Below are 15234 nucleotides of genomic sequence, written 5' to 3'. Positions count from 1 at the left end.
GTAGAATAAAATTAATATATAATTGTTATCTTTTTTAAAGAAACACTATATGTGTATTCCTAATGTTATAGTGCCTTAGTCACTATTTAGATGACTGTTCCCCCACTGCCAGGGTGCCTCTGACGTGCCGCTCCACCACTTTGGTTAAGATCATCGAGATCGTTGTTCTCAGTCTCTAAGAGATAATTTGATTGAAAAAGTGGAGACTTACTTCACTATTTCGTCAGAAGTACCTTTATTGGCTATCAACATGGCAGCCATTAGAGGCGGTTTAGCCCTGCAATGAGAACATTACCATTCCTGCAGAACAGTAATGTTTTGAGCTGCAGGATTAAAATGGTGGGACATGGCACTCATAGACATGGCATTGAGATGGAATGGTCTGGGTTCCACTTCCAATAAAATATAATGCTTTAAATTCAGAAAACCATAAAAAATATGTAGTATTGGATGGATTTTATTTTAACAATTACATTATATTTGCAGGTATAGAATCATTTCTGATGTACTCAGTTCATGAAGGTATTAGAGGAATTCCACTTGACCCAAGTGACAGGATGGATGCCCTTATGCCGATATCTGGAACATCATTTGCAGTAGGGATCGATTTTCATGCAGGTATGGTCATTTATTGCTATTTACATTGCTACGGAACGCTTGCTTTATTTTCAGTATGCAATGAACAAGGAGCTCAATATAAAAAAAAAAGTCGTTAACAGTTTTTAAACAGTAAAAATAATGACATCTAAAACTCCTCAAATTGAGACGACATAACAGTGAGTATTTAAGGTTGTAACCATAAACAAAACAGGAAGTGTTTTAAAATAAAATGAGAGAATCTGAAGGGCAATTTCTCTCCTAAAAAGTAGCAGTCTTCACAAATAACAGAACTGCAAAACTTGTGGTTATCAGTTGTCTTTTATTTGCTTTTTATATATCTTCAAAGACAAATCCTTAAAACATACATGTTGATTTACCAAGTGCCTTGAAGACAGTTTTAAGATCTGTGATATTTACAAGTGGCTGTGAGTCCAGCCACTTGATTTATTTTCCCTGTGTAAGTACAGGCTTTGCAGTTGTTTCAAACAATGAAGTCATGTTTATAAGCATTAACTCATCCAAAGCATATGTTAAATTAATGTGTAATACCTTTAAAGCAAAGGACACTACTCAATTTAATTCACCTCCAATGGAGCAGACATTTTGAAATGAATTCTTTATTTATATCTCATGTTAACGTGAATGAGCTGATCCTTTTTTTCAATTACATGCTGGGGTCTCCCAGACACCAGCATGTATTACTTTATTGGTCGCACTTTCCCTTTCAGTGTCACATGGGAGATCAGCTCTGCATTGCAGCCCGAAAGAGTTACAGGTCAATTGCCACCTCAAAAATATTACAGGAACTGCATAATAATCCTGTTATCAAGTATTGAAAGGAAATAGATTTTTTTTTTCTTTACTCCCTAAAAATTTTTGTTGCAAAAATGCAATACAAAATATTTGAAAAGAAGTGGGCAAGACCATATAGTGCCAGGGTGCTCAAAGAGGCATAGAGGCCTTCTAAAGGTATGCAAAGCATCATGGGAGTTCTGGTTCTGCAACTCCCACTTCGTTATGGAATTACTGTCGGTTTTCATACACTGTCCGACCAAAGATGCATGTGTATGGCTGAAGTTTTTCTCATATATTTTTTTAAAAATCCATTTTATTTCAATACTTGACTATTATTATTATATATAATATATATTATAATAAAAACGAGTTGTGATTAACTTCGTAAAATGCTGCTCTTTCCTAATGGAATTATTGTATAAGCGTAGCTTTCACACCACAAAGTGAGCTTATATTGAGTCTGTAAAACTGTGACACTGTTTGGTAAATGGCTTTGGGATTTCTATGGTTTCCTATGAAGTGATCTTACTCTTGTTGTGTGCTTTTGCTCATTGGCATTGCAGCAAAGATACAAAATCTATAATCTGATTTGTGATTTATGGATGCTTCAATGAGTATTGTTTTAATTATATTTTTAATATTAACAAATTATTTTGACCATTTATAATAATCAGTAGAGAAAATAATGCAGTACACAATCCTACACAAGCTGACGATACATAACGCGAGCACTGTATATATGCTGATTGATTTTATTGACTACAAATGCCCTTAATTAATATCTTGCCATCCTGTTCTCTCTTCTAAATGACATTAGAACTAAAATGGATAGAAATTGATTTGCTTCATCTGAAAAAGGACAACCCATAAAGATTAAAATCTAATTGTTTCATTTTAAGTATTGACTTTATTATTTACAAATTATGTTTTGATTATTATTATTTTGGCCATGTATATAGCGCCATCTTATTCTACAACTCGTTACAATATTATATTATAAAGGGGGATATGTAACAATAAATAAGACAAATACAAAAGGTTAGAGGAACAATAGGTTGATGAACAATGTTACAATCTCGAGATATTTCATGAACTAACACTTACAACCAGGCCCAGACTGGCCATCGGGCACACCGGGCAAATGCCCGGTGGGCCGCGATGGCCGTGGGGCCGAGGCCAGCAGGGGAGATCACAGGATCTCCCCTGCCAGCCCCAGCAGGGACAGCGCGCTACCCGAGCGCCGGCCCTGCTCTGAGCCTCCATGGGCCGGTGGGGAGATCAAAGATCTCCCTCACCGGCCCAGAGACACTGACAGGCGGCCGCCGGCTGTGGGGTGTGAGGGAGGCAGCAGAGAGGACCAGCGGAGCTCAATCCAGCAGCTCCGCCGGGTCCTCTCGCGAGGTCTGAGCGTTGCCGCGGTTACCGCGGCAACGCTCAGATCTCGCGAGAGTGAACTCTCCACTGGACCACCAGGGAAGGAAGCTGCAGAAAGGATCCCCCCCAGGCAGAACGGCTCCTCGCAGGCAGAACGGCTCCCCCCATCCCATGCTAAAGGTAAGAAGGGAGGGGGGGGATATAACTTTTTTTTTTAATTATTAATAATATATTTAAATTAAAATATTTAAATTAAAAATAAATCACACCAACAGCCCCCTCACACACACACATCACCCCCAGAACACACAGCCCCCCCCAGACACACACAGCCCCCCCAGACACACACAGCACCCAAACACACACAGCACCCCCAGACACACACAGCCCCCCCAGACACACACAGCACCCAAACACATACAGCACCCCCAGACACACACAGCACCCCAGACACACACAGCACCCCCAGACACACACAGCACCCCCAGACACACAGCACCCCCAGACACACACAGCCCCCCCAGACACACACAGCCCCCCCCAGACACACACAGCCCCCCCAGACACACACAGCCCCCCCCAGACACACACAGCCCCCCCAGACACACACAGCCCCCCCAGACACACACAGCACCCAAACACACACAGCACCCAAACACACACAGCACCCCCAAACACACACAGCACCCAAACACATACAGCACCCCCAGACACACACAGCACCCCCAGACACACACAGCACCCAAACACATACAGCACCCCCAGACACACACAGCACCCCCAGACACACACAGCACCCAAACACTCACAGCACCCAAACACTCACAGCACACGCAGACACACAGCGCACCCAGATACACAGCGCACCCAGACACACAGCGCACCCAGACACACAGCGCACCCAGACACACAGCGCACCCAGACACACAGCGCACCCAGACACACAGCACACATCACCTTCAGACACACACATCACCTTCAGACACACACAGCACCTTCAGACACACACAGCACCCTCTCACAGACAGCACCCTCAGACAGACAGCACCCTCAGACAGACAGCACCCTCAGACAGACAGCACCCTCGCTCACACACATACACATATATAAAATAACCCTCAGTGAGTTAACAGACAAAGAAAATTAGAAACCTAGAATGTGACGGCAGATAAAAACACCCTCACACACAGCACCCCTCTTAAATACACACACACTGCGCCCCTCACACATACAATACGTCCAAATATATATATATATATATACACACACAAACACACACACACACTACAGCACCCCTCACACTGCACCACCACACACATTACGCTCCAGATACACGCTAGATCCCTTACCCTATATGCACTCTTAATCCTCTATATATATATACACACACACACACACACAATCTCCTATACACACTCTGGGTCCTTTACACACTAGATCTCCTACACACCCTCTCTACTACCCCTACACACACTACGTCACCTATACACACACACACACTACAGCCTGTATGCACACACTCGCTACATCCCCTATAACACTATGCCCCCTATACACACACTATCTACAGCCCCTAGCCACACATATTACACCACAAACACAAATGAAATTGACCTATTTACACAATACCACACCACACTCTACACACACGCAATTTCACAAGCAGGCTCCAAACACACGCACCATACACTTTCCTGGCCCAATTGTCCTCTGGTATCCCACTTGTGGAGACACCAGAGACAATTTAAAAGCAAACACAGCGCAAGCCTTTTTCTAATGCCAGAGCTCTTCAGCGCGGCTCTGCGCATTGAACCAACTTGCTCACTTTGAGAGGGAGTGTGCTTGTCATTAGTGATGACAAAACACACCCTCTCTGGCCCCGCCCCCTTCTTAGGGGGCCGCTCTGATTGAAAAATGCCCGGGCCTAATTTTTTTCCCAGTCCGGCCCTGCTTACAACCTAGAGGCATTGCAGGAACTAGAATTTGCAATCTAGAAATATTGCATGGACTAGCACTTTTGGTGTTTAATTTGTCTGAATGAGATTGAAACTGAAAAATTTGCTTCTAGAACGTTTGCCCATAAAAGTGAAACATGACAATTCAGTATGCCTGTATGTTCTGATGAAGGAGAAACATAAATGTATGATTTTATGGTCACTAAGTTTTGCCCTATCCACCACCTCTGCATTCTTCTGTTTCTTGTCTACCACCACGGTATCTTATCTTATCTTACCTGTATCTTATCTTAAATATGCATAATATGGAGTGGCACTCGCTTAATAATTTCCAACCGCAACCGATGGACCATTCCCAATGTAATAATCACAAAGAAAGTTGGACCGGACAAAATACATGGAGAGATTTATTGGAAAATCATAAACATTTTTGGCTCCCAGGTTTATAAAGGCTCCTGTGATAAAAAATATGCCTTGACACCACCTATATGTGCCCCGTCCAACCTTCTTCATGATTATCTGCATATCTGCCTGGATCTGAAAGTTACACATGATCTCAGCCCCGTTATTCTCTGCTACCCTTGGTGGCACCCCTCTTTGGACTTAGACAGGTCCAGCCCATATTCCGTGCAGACGTTTTGGTACACAATCTCAGCAATCTTTTTTTGTGATGCTCAGTATATCTTTTGATCTGGTGCTGATTGCCTGATTCTATTCTAAGTATTATTTCCTCAGTGCTGTCTTTCAGTCCTGCTTTTTCCAACCACTAGTACTCTATTTACATCCTCTATTTGCTGATGATATATGCAGGGGTTTGTCTTGCCATAGAACCTCCTCTTTACCTGCATCGTCTACCATATGTTGTCTCCAGTATTTCCTCTGCAGTTCATCTTTGGTAGCCATCTTCATGATGTCCTTGTCTGTGTTTCATCCAGGGCAGTGGCCTTGATACTCATTAGGCCCCAAGTTATTTTCTTCGAGCTTGTGTATAGTCTCTGAGTACTAGATTTCATGGAAAATCATCCAATCATCAGAAGTAGTTTCTGCATCTAGATCTTAATATATGGCGTCCAGCTCTTTTCTTGGCCTGTTTATTATCCCAGTTTTGGTAGCAGATGACTAGTTGGGCACATGTAGGGCATGTATTTTAATGGGATAGATCTTGTTTTTTAGCTGGGACTTCAGGGGAACAATGAAGGAGGCAAGAATATAAGAATATATATATATATATATATATATATATATATATATATATATATATATATATATATAAAGCTCTAAATGTATAAGTACTTTCTATAACAGATTTAATGTTTCCATTGTTACAAAGCTCCATAAATTTTTAATCAGTCACCATTCACTGTGAAGTTTAAAATATTAGTGTTATTGTTCTCTGAGATTTAGTATTCGTTAATTTATGCAATCCATGGTTAATTTAAATATTGAGCCTTGTGAAATGGTCTCGCAGGGATCGTAGATCAGACCAAAAAAATGTAATTCTGCAAATGTGATAAAATGGATATTACAATTTTCCTAAATGATCATAGTAAGGTTTTGACCTTTTTAAATCTGCTGCTCAGTGTTCACTGTTAGAAATTTGTGGTTAAATTGATGCTGAATATTTTTTCTGGGTTCATTAACCAAGAGCTGCATTGTTGTAATGAGGTACAATGTAACAATTGGGCTTCTACTTCTATTGCAAATCAGGCAGAATAAAACTGAAGATAGTCAGTTGTGAGTTTGTGATCTTGCTAATCCAATGCTAATTAACAACACAAGTTTAACAGAGATGCCAAAAAGGGTGATTTTTAATAGGTCGTACTCACAAATTATACTTTATCTAGCATCATGCTTGTTATGTTAAACACTGTTTTAGACTGTTAACCCAAAGTCACATTTTATAAACAGTTCAACAATATTTAATTAAAACATAGTACATATGACAAAAATGATGCATAGATAAAAATTACCGGTAATTAAATTACTAATTGGTTGGTTAACAAATCACAAGGTATTTAAGAATAGTTACTTATAATTACTTATGATCCTGAGCTTATGATTAGTAATGAAGAAGAAGGTATTTTCATAAAACATACTTATAATAATGCATATGTAATGTGAAACTGATATTTCAGATTTATTTTTTTATATTGTGCTGTGATATTCCGCATCTTTTAAAATGTCTTAAAAGTCAGTGAGTCACTTATACTTTGTGGCCCATGTTTAACATTAAATTGAGCCAAACAACAACAGATTTTACCATCACCCAAGCAGTAAAAGGGAATAAATAGAGCTTATAGGATATATTTTAGTCTTTACGCTTGAAAGAAAAACTCTAAAGTGTCCAAAATCCCCCCCCCCCCCCCCGCATAGCTTTTTGGCAACATGTTTTATATTTAAATACAAAATCTAGTTCTAGAAAAAATTATCAGGCTCTCGAAAGCAGTAACACAAATTATAATTTTGTATTATGCCTGCTTAATTTTTAACTCTCAGCCAACGAAGCCCCTAATCCAACACGGATACTGATAAAACAATTAAAAAAACTTATCGATTTGAGGACAATTGGATCCATTCACCTATCTCTTCTCAACATGGGTGGCATTTATGTAAAACAGTAAAAAAAATAATATAAAAAAACATTGTCAATAAACTTTAACAATCCATGCATAACAATTCCCTCTAAAATATAATTTTACAAATATGATTTCAGAAAATGAGATGTATATTAGGGCTACTAGTTTCTATTTCTTTAATCGAGTGAATTAATAAATGACTGATTAGCTTTTATCAGTAATTATTCTATAAAATATATTTTTGTCTTTAAATTTTCATTTTTTGTTTCTGATCTTCATGCGACAAGTGTTAGTAAAAAGCTTTTAAGAAATTACTTGATATCTTATTTGGCGACATTCCTAGACATTCAAGGACTTGGGAGGATATGCAGATTTGTTGGCTTTTAATTGATAAGTGCTGATTCAGGAATTTTAATTTATCAATAGTATTAGGACTTTGAAACTTTTACATTTGATATTTAACTGTGTTCAGACAGTGCTTTGTGTTTGATTGATTTGCTGTTCTAACAATGGTAGAGTTCGACTTACCAATGGACATACCTGTACATTTATTGACTTTTCTTCCATTTTCTATTGCAAAATACCAGTTCACAAATAAAGGAACACTATAGTGTAAGGAATACAAATGTGTATTCCTAGCACTACATTGTTCTAGGCACCATTAAGGTGACCCCTTTGTCCACTTCCTTGGAAGTAGTAAAAAAGTATTTTACTCACCTTTTCTCCAACGCTGTTCTCCATGGTTGTCTCAGCCTTCTTAGCTGAGCTTATTGAGATTTCAACCAGTCCAATACTTACTCATAGGAAAGTATTGGGAAGCTAGTGTGCATGCGCAGCAAAACATCACGCTGCACCTCTGTGAGACCATCTGATAGAAAGAGAAAGAGCCTCTAGTGGCAATCTGAGTGAAAGTATTTAAACCCATGCAATTCATGTGGAACCACAATATTTTACACTGCAGGAACAAAACTGCAGAGACATTTCACCCAGACCACTTTATTGAGATAATGTGGTCTGGCTGCCTATAATGTCCCTTTAAATACTGGTTCAGTCACTTTGGTACACAATCACCAGGGAAAAAAAAACTTGCATCACTAAGCATTAGTCATGTACTATTTCATGTGCATTCTACCGACTGAAGGTAACGTTATACCAGTTTGCAGTATACATTTTACCACATTGTCATTAAAATAACTTGAGGCTCATTTCCAATCTTGTTACTATTTTTTTTTTTTTCAAATTTGTATTTTATTGTTTTTGAAAACGTGAAAACGTGAGGGGGTACAGAAGTAAAAGGGGAATGTTATTGGGGGACACATTATGCAACACTGTATTCGATCTTCACATCCATTTAATATTTACAACAGCTGCGGTCATACAGGGTGAAGTATTACAGCATACATCATATATAGCATATATTGAGTCGGTTCGTGACCATAGGTTGGTTTAGTGCTGGTTACTCTTCTGTATGTGCTGTACAGGGGATCGACCTTAGCTCTGGCTGTGGGTGTGTCTGGTCGAAATGGTCGGTTGAGTATCCTTAGGGGCTGTGAAGTTCTCGGTGTTTCATTGTATGGCGTCAGCTTGGGTTCGAGCTGTGTATTGAGGATCGCTAGAACATTCCTGGGCTAATGGGTAAGCTGGTGCATAGGTGGGAACTACCTGAGGGGGTAGGAACTTGGCGAGGGGATGAGGAGGGTGGTAGGTAATCCAGGGTGGGCAAGGGAGGGGTGGTGGGGTGTGAAAGTACTGTCAGAGCATAGAGTAGTAATATTATATGGGTCACGTCAATTAGAAGTGGGGATCGTCTAGTTCGTGGCCGTACCGTCTGTTTTGGGGTTTATCCTTGTGTTTCTCCCGTGTCATCTCCCACTCCTTCCCATTCCCCCCAATTTAGGTCAAACGTTAATTTCTTTTGTGGAGAGGTTATTGCCATCCTTTCGTAGACTTTGTATTGGGTGAGTTTAATTTGGAGCTGGGTCAGGGATGGGCATATCTGCGATTTCCAGTGCAGCGCTAGTAGGTTTCTTGCTGCCAAGATAGTGAGTGCTGTAATTTGTTTCTGTGCTAGAGTGAGGTGTGGTGGGAGCAGAAGAAGGAGACATGAAGACCTCGATAGTTGGAATGTAGGGATGTGTAGTTGGTCTAATGTCTGGGATACGGCGGTCCAGAGTGGTCGGATGCCGACGCACGACCACCACAGATGCTCTAGCGTGCCTACAGACGCCCCACATCTCCAACAGGTGTCGGGTGTGTTGGGGTATATGCGGTGCAGTTTCTGCGGGGTCATGTACCAGCGGTAGAGGAGTTTTTTATGGGCCTCAATGTGCGTATAGCACTTTGTCCACTTGGAGAGGTTATTGAGTGCGCTTAGCCAGTCGCTTTCTGTCAGCACCGTCCCGCAGTCTGTCTCCCAATGGTGTTTGTGGGGATGCGCCGTAGTGGTTGAGAGTTCCTGCCATGCTTTGTAGCAAAGAGCAAGTGATTTGGGTTTTGTGGGCGCTGTCCAGCATCTTTTTAGGAGTAGGTGAGAGGTAAGTCTGTCTGCGTCAGGTGTTGGAGGTGGTGTAGGCGTATGTACCTGCAACGCACTTTTTATTTGTAGGTAAGAAAAAGTAGCCCTACTGGGAAGGGACCATTGCTCCTGTAGAATTGGGAACGGGATCACTCCCTTGGTATCTAGGAGTTGTGAGATTTCCGTCACTCCCGCCATAGTCCAGTCTCTGAGGGGGATGTCGGGTATTATCATCTTTAACACAGAGAGTGGAGATTTGACGTGTAATGTATCTTTGTGTCCTAAAGTGTCCATAAAAGTGTCCCATATGGAAATGGTAAGCTGTGTGGTCGGGAAAAGGTCAGTGCGTTTGGTCCTAAACTTCCTTGGTGTCCATAAGTGGTCGGTGAGAGATGTGGTTGGGAATTGTGTTCTCTCCATGTCTACCCATTGAAGAGTGCCCGGGGGAGCATGTAGGAGTATACTTGTGGATAGAATCGCTGCCCTGTGATATTGCTGCAGATTAGGGAGGCCCACTCCTCCGAGTCGTGGGGCGGCCTGGAGGAGTGCCAGGGATACTCGGGGTCTCTTCCCCTGCCAGATGTAGGTGCCACATAATTTTTGTAAGGTTTTACAGAATTGGGGAGTGATCCCTAAAGGTAACATCCTGAAGATATAGAGTATCCGTGGGAGGATCATCATTTTGTAAGAGTTTATCCTGCCCAACCATGAGAGTTTGGTGTGCTTCCATTTATTCATTTCTACTTTGCAGAGCGTTAGCAGGGGCTTGTAATTTAGTTGGGAGATGGCAGAGATCGTGGGTGCTATTTTTATTCCCAGATACGTTATAGAATGTTGTTTCCAGTCAAACTGGTAGGAGGTCTGTAATGTGTCTAACAGGGGCTTTGGCATGTTTATTGGTAGGGCTTGAGTTTTGTCTTGGTTTAGACGGTAATAAGAGACATCGCCAAATTCCTTTAGCAGATTGAGCAAGGGTGCGAGAGATCGTTTGGGGTCTGATAGGGCTATAAAGATATCATCCGCAAACAGTGCTAGGCTGTATATTTTGTTGTGGATATTGACACCTGGTATCTCGGGGTGTGTTCTGATCTTTTGGGCCAGGGGTTCTAAGGCGAGTATGTATAAGAGGGGCGAAAGGGGGCATCCCTGACGGGTGCCATTGGTGATAGAGAAAGTAGTTGAGAGGAACCCTCCATGTGACACTTTTGCTGCCGGGTGGTTGTACAGAGCCATTATGCTATTTATAATGGGTTTTGGGAAATTGAATCGTTCCAAGACTTTAGTCATGTAAGCCCAGTGTAAGCGATCAAAGGCCTTCTCCGCGTCTAGGGCGAGAAGGAGGCCAGTTGATCTTTTGGACTCCAGTGTGGAGATCATATTTAAGATTTTTCTGGTGTTGTCTGAGCCCTGGCGCCCCCTGACGAACCCAGATTGGTCGTTGTGAACTATCTTATGAAGGAGGGGTGCTATCCGATTACTGAGTAGCTTCGCATAGAGCTTGGCGTCTCCATTTAGGAGGGATATAGGCCGAAAGTTTTTACAATACGTGGGGGGTTTACCAGGTTTGGGAAGGGTAGAGATATGAGCCAGCAGCATTTCCTTCGGGAGTGCGCCTGTTTCAGCGCATTTATTGACTAATTGGAGGAACAGTGGTGCTATGGTAGGCGAGAAAGTTTTGTAATATTCGTTGGATAAACCATCAGGACCTGGAGACTTGTGCGTTGGGAGTTGGGAGATTGCGTTTGTTAGTTCATCTAGAGAGAAGGGTTTTGTCAGGGGCGCCAGGTCTTCTTCTGACAGTTGGGGTAGGTCTAAGTCTTTTAGAAATTCGTCTATTTTGTCAGGGGTAGGTTCAGTCACCTTGGGATCTTGTTTGAGATTGTATAGTTCGCCGTAGTAATGGGCGAATTGGTCCACAATGTCTTGGGGGTTCGTCACTTTTGTACCTTTAGAAGCATTAAGGAAGGCGATCCTGGAGGCGACATTTCGTTTTTTTAGTTGTGATGCTAGAATTGCACCTGCTTTATTACCATTCATGAAAAAGTTGTGTTTGAGTTTCCTAAGATGGTATGTGGTTTTGGCTAGCTCGATGTTGTGTAGTTTGCTTTGGAGAACTAGAAGTTTTGATTTCGTGTTTGGGTGCGGGTCTCGTTTGTTGGCGTGAGTCAGGGTGCGTATTTCGTCTAATAGGTTGGTATATTCAGCTAATCTTCGTTTTTTAGCATAGCTCGCATGTTTTATGAAACTGCCCCTTATGACCGCTTTGTGTGCTAACCAAATCTGTTCAATAGTGGAATCAGCGGTCATGTTTTCCTTAATATAGTTTTGGAGATCTTCCGTTATCTGGGATATTATGGACGGGTCCGTTAGAAGGGACTCGTTAAGTCTCCAGGAGCCGGATCCCTTATTAGGAAACGCTTCTTTAATGCTGAGCGTGATGGGAGCGTGGTCCGACCACGTCATTACCCCAATCGTTGCTCCTTCTATCTGGGTCATTGATGTGGCAGGGATAAGGAATCGATCTATCCTAGAATAACTGTTGTGGGCCGCTGTGTAGCATGTATGGTCTATGTCAGTTGGGTGTAAGATGCGCCATGGGTCTACCATGTGAGCTGATTGTAGCGTAGAGCATATTTTTGTGGTTAGAGTGTTTTTGTGTCTGAGTGTGCTACTCTTGAGTTGGGCGGTAGAAGAAGAGTCCAGTCTACTATCTAGTAGACAATTCATGTCGCCTCCAATGATCACATCCCCATGCTTGTACATATCAGTTAAGGCTAAAATCATCTGTAAAAACTCATTTTGATTGTCATTAGGGCTGTACATATTGATTAAAGTATACGGTGCATTATTCAACATACATTGTAAAATCAAATATCGACCTTTTTTATCGCTAATTTTCCTGATCAAGGAGAATGCAACGTCTTTACTAATTAATGTGGATACCCCTCTTTTCTTAGCCGAATAACATGTGTGGAAATCATGAGGATACCATCTAGAGGTAAATTTGGGCCGAACCTTCCACTGAAAGTGGGTCTCTTGAAAAAATGCAATCTGGGCCCCACATTTCTTCGCTTCCTGGAGGGCTAGTCTCCGCTTATTAGGGGAGTTAAGCCCCTTAACATTTAGGGACATGAGCTTAATCCCCATCTGGCCGTCTTGGGGGGTGCTGTATCAAGGGTTTGCTCATCGATATTGTGGGCCTAGGTGGCCTGAGAATCATGAAATTTGGCATAACCATTACACTGAACTGGCGTAGTACTCTCTGAGGGAGGGTAGTGAGGAGGGGAGGGGGGAAACGGGGGGGCAAACTATATACAATATTCCGTAAGTCACCATTTGGTGGCATATGTTGCCTAGAGCAACGGAGAAAGTGGGCTACAAAAGCCGTGGGGGTGTATCACACGAAGTGTGGTACTTGGATCTCTGTGTAGAGGAGATCAGTAATAGCGTGGGTCGAGCGTAGTGCATCGCTCGCCCGGTGCGGCTAGGCCGTGGCCTACTGTTAAACCCTTGGTAGGTATCGGGGGTAAACTGCAATGTTAACATAAGCATAAACATGTGGAACCTGTATGTTAAGTCCATAGGAGGAAGCGAAGCGGCGGCGGGTCTGGGCCTTCAGGTCGGTGATTGGTCCCGGTCCGCGTGTGCTTGGGAGGCCCTGTGGATTCGCGACCAGTCTTTGGAAATCATTTTCGGTGCTTGGGCCGTTGCTTGCTTTTTCCGCGGGCTGGTAGTCAGTAGGGGTACATCCCATTCTTGAAGCGCCTTTTGGCCCTCTTCTGGGGTCGTGATGGATCTGTCCACACCGTTTCGTTTAATTAGCAGTTTTGTGGGGAAGCCCCACTTGTAAAAGATATTTGCGTTTCTCAGCGCCTCTGTAATTGGTGCAAAGGTGCGGCGCTTGAGCATGGTCGCCGAGGAGAGATCCGTGAAGAGCCTGATGTCTTTGTGTCGTTCCGGCCAGTTGTCCCTGTTTCTTGACGTCTGCATGATTCTGTCCTTGACAGTAAAATGATGCACTCTAGTGATTGTGTCTCTCACCGTGTCGGGCGGAAGGTGTTTGGGCTTGGGTAGCCTGTGAGTCCTATCCAGGATGAGATCAAATTCGGACAATGAAGGGATCAGGGCTTTAAATAAATCCTTAACATACCTAGGCAGATCTTGCTGTGAAATGTTCTCTGGTATGCCCCTTATACGGATATTATTCCGCCTGCTCCTGTCTTCCTGGTCAGCCACTTTGTCTTCTAGAGATTTTAATTTGCGCTCCAGGTCTGAGTAGGCCTCTGCTATGGAATTATGTGCTTCCACCAGCTCTTCAGTCTTGTCCTCTAGGCGGGTAGTGCGCTCCCCCATGCTGTGTATATCTGCCCTGATATCCGCTGTCATTTGTTGGATATCAGCTTTAAATGAGGTTTTGAGTTCTTGCATTATGAGCCTGATAGAGGCGTTTGTCGCTGGGCTGCTGAGCTCCGACATACAGTCTCCTGTGTTAGTGCCATGTGCAGGCGAGTGCTGTCCGTCGGCGCCATCTTGGATTTTCGGCTCCGCGGTTTGCGGTCGTTCTAAGTGCGGATTTAGGGTCTTTTGCTTGAATTTTTTAGATGCCATCAGTAGCTGTGGCGTTCACCTGCCGGGATGTCGGTTTTGCCGCTCGTTTCGAGGGTTATTTTCGCTGTGAAGGTCGGTTTGGTGCCGCTAACCGGGAGAGCTCTGCCTCTGCACGTCTGCTCACATGCGTGGTCAGGACACGCCCCCCCTTGTTACTATTTTTTACTGGCCAGACACTGCTTTCTAAAGTGTCTGTTGCTGCTGTTTTTTACCGACAGACACATTTTGAAAAATGTTCTGACAAGGGATTTCTAGCTACGGCTACTTAAAACTGTCTATGGGTGCCACAACTGCTGTTTAGTGACTGGTTTCCATCTGCTTTCCATCCCTGTCACTGCTGTTTAATTGCTGCTGCTAATCCAGAAAATGTAACACTATTTCCCGGTCTGGTGCAAAGCAGCAAACGCAATCTTATAAAGAAATACATGCTAGTTAAAGGGCAGTACATTAAAACCACAAAACAAATATCATTGCATCCTAAACCATATCAAAGAGCAGCAAAATTAGAGAAGAGGCTAGACACACAAAGTAAAAATAACATTATTTTTGTATAAGTAAAGTGCATGGGTAACAAGCAGATATTTCCTTACAAGATTTCAAATGATCCCTGACTTGGCAAAACATCTTTAAAGGGTCACTCCAGACCCCTAAACAACTTTATCTTGCTGAAAAACTTTATTTGTGGAGAGTGTGTTTTCATTTTTTTCATTTTGCTAAAAGTGCAGATTTCAATAGAAATTGACACATTTTTAAATTAACCTGGTTACACCCCCTTGGCTTTCAAGCAGACAACAGGTAATGTTACTTCCTG

At 42.5% G+C, this 15234-nt stretch overlaps 1 protein-coding gene across 1 annotated transcript in view; it reads left to right on the top strand.

Moving 5' to 3' along the window:
• Positions 1-15234, top strand: part of LRP1B (LDL receptor related protein 1B) — a 1140323-nt gene that overhangs the window by 814567 nt on the left and 310522 nt on the right. Inside the window, exon 35 of the mRNA XM_063429375.1 lies at positions 487-618. Within this exon, the coding sequence (XP_063285445.1) occupies positions 487-618 (132 nt within the window). The remainder of the gene's footprint in view (positions 1-486; positions 619-15234) is intronic.

The sequence above is a fragment of the Pelobates fuscus genome, chromosome 8 (assembly GCF_036172605.1).
Source record: "Pelobates fuscus isolate aPelFus1 chromosome 8, aPelFus1.pri, whole genome shotgun sequence".
Lineage (NCBI taxonomy): Eukaryota > Metazoa > Chordata > Amphibia > Anura > Pelobatidae > Pelobates > Pelobates fuscus.
This window is presented reverse-complemented; position numbering and strand designations above follow the sequence as displayed.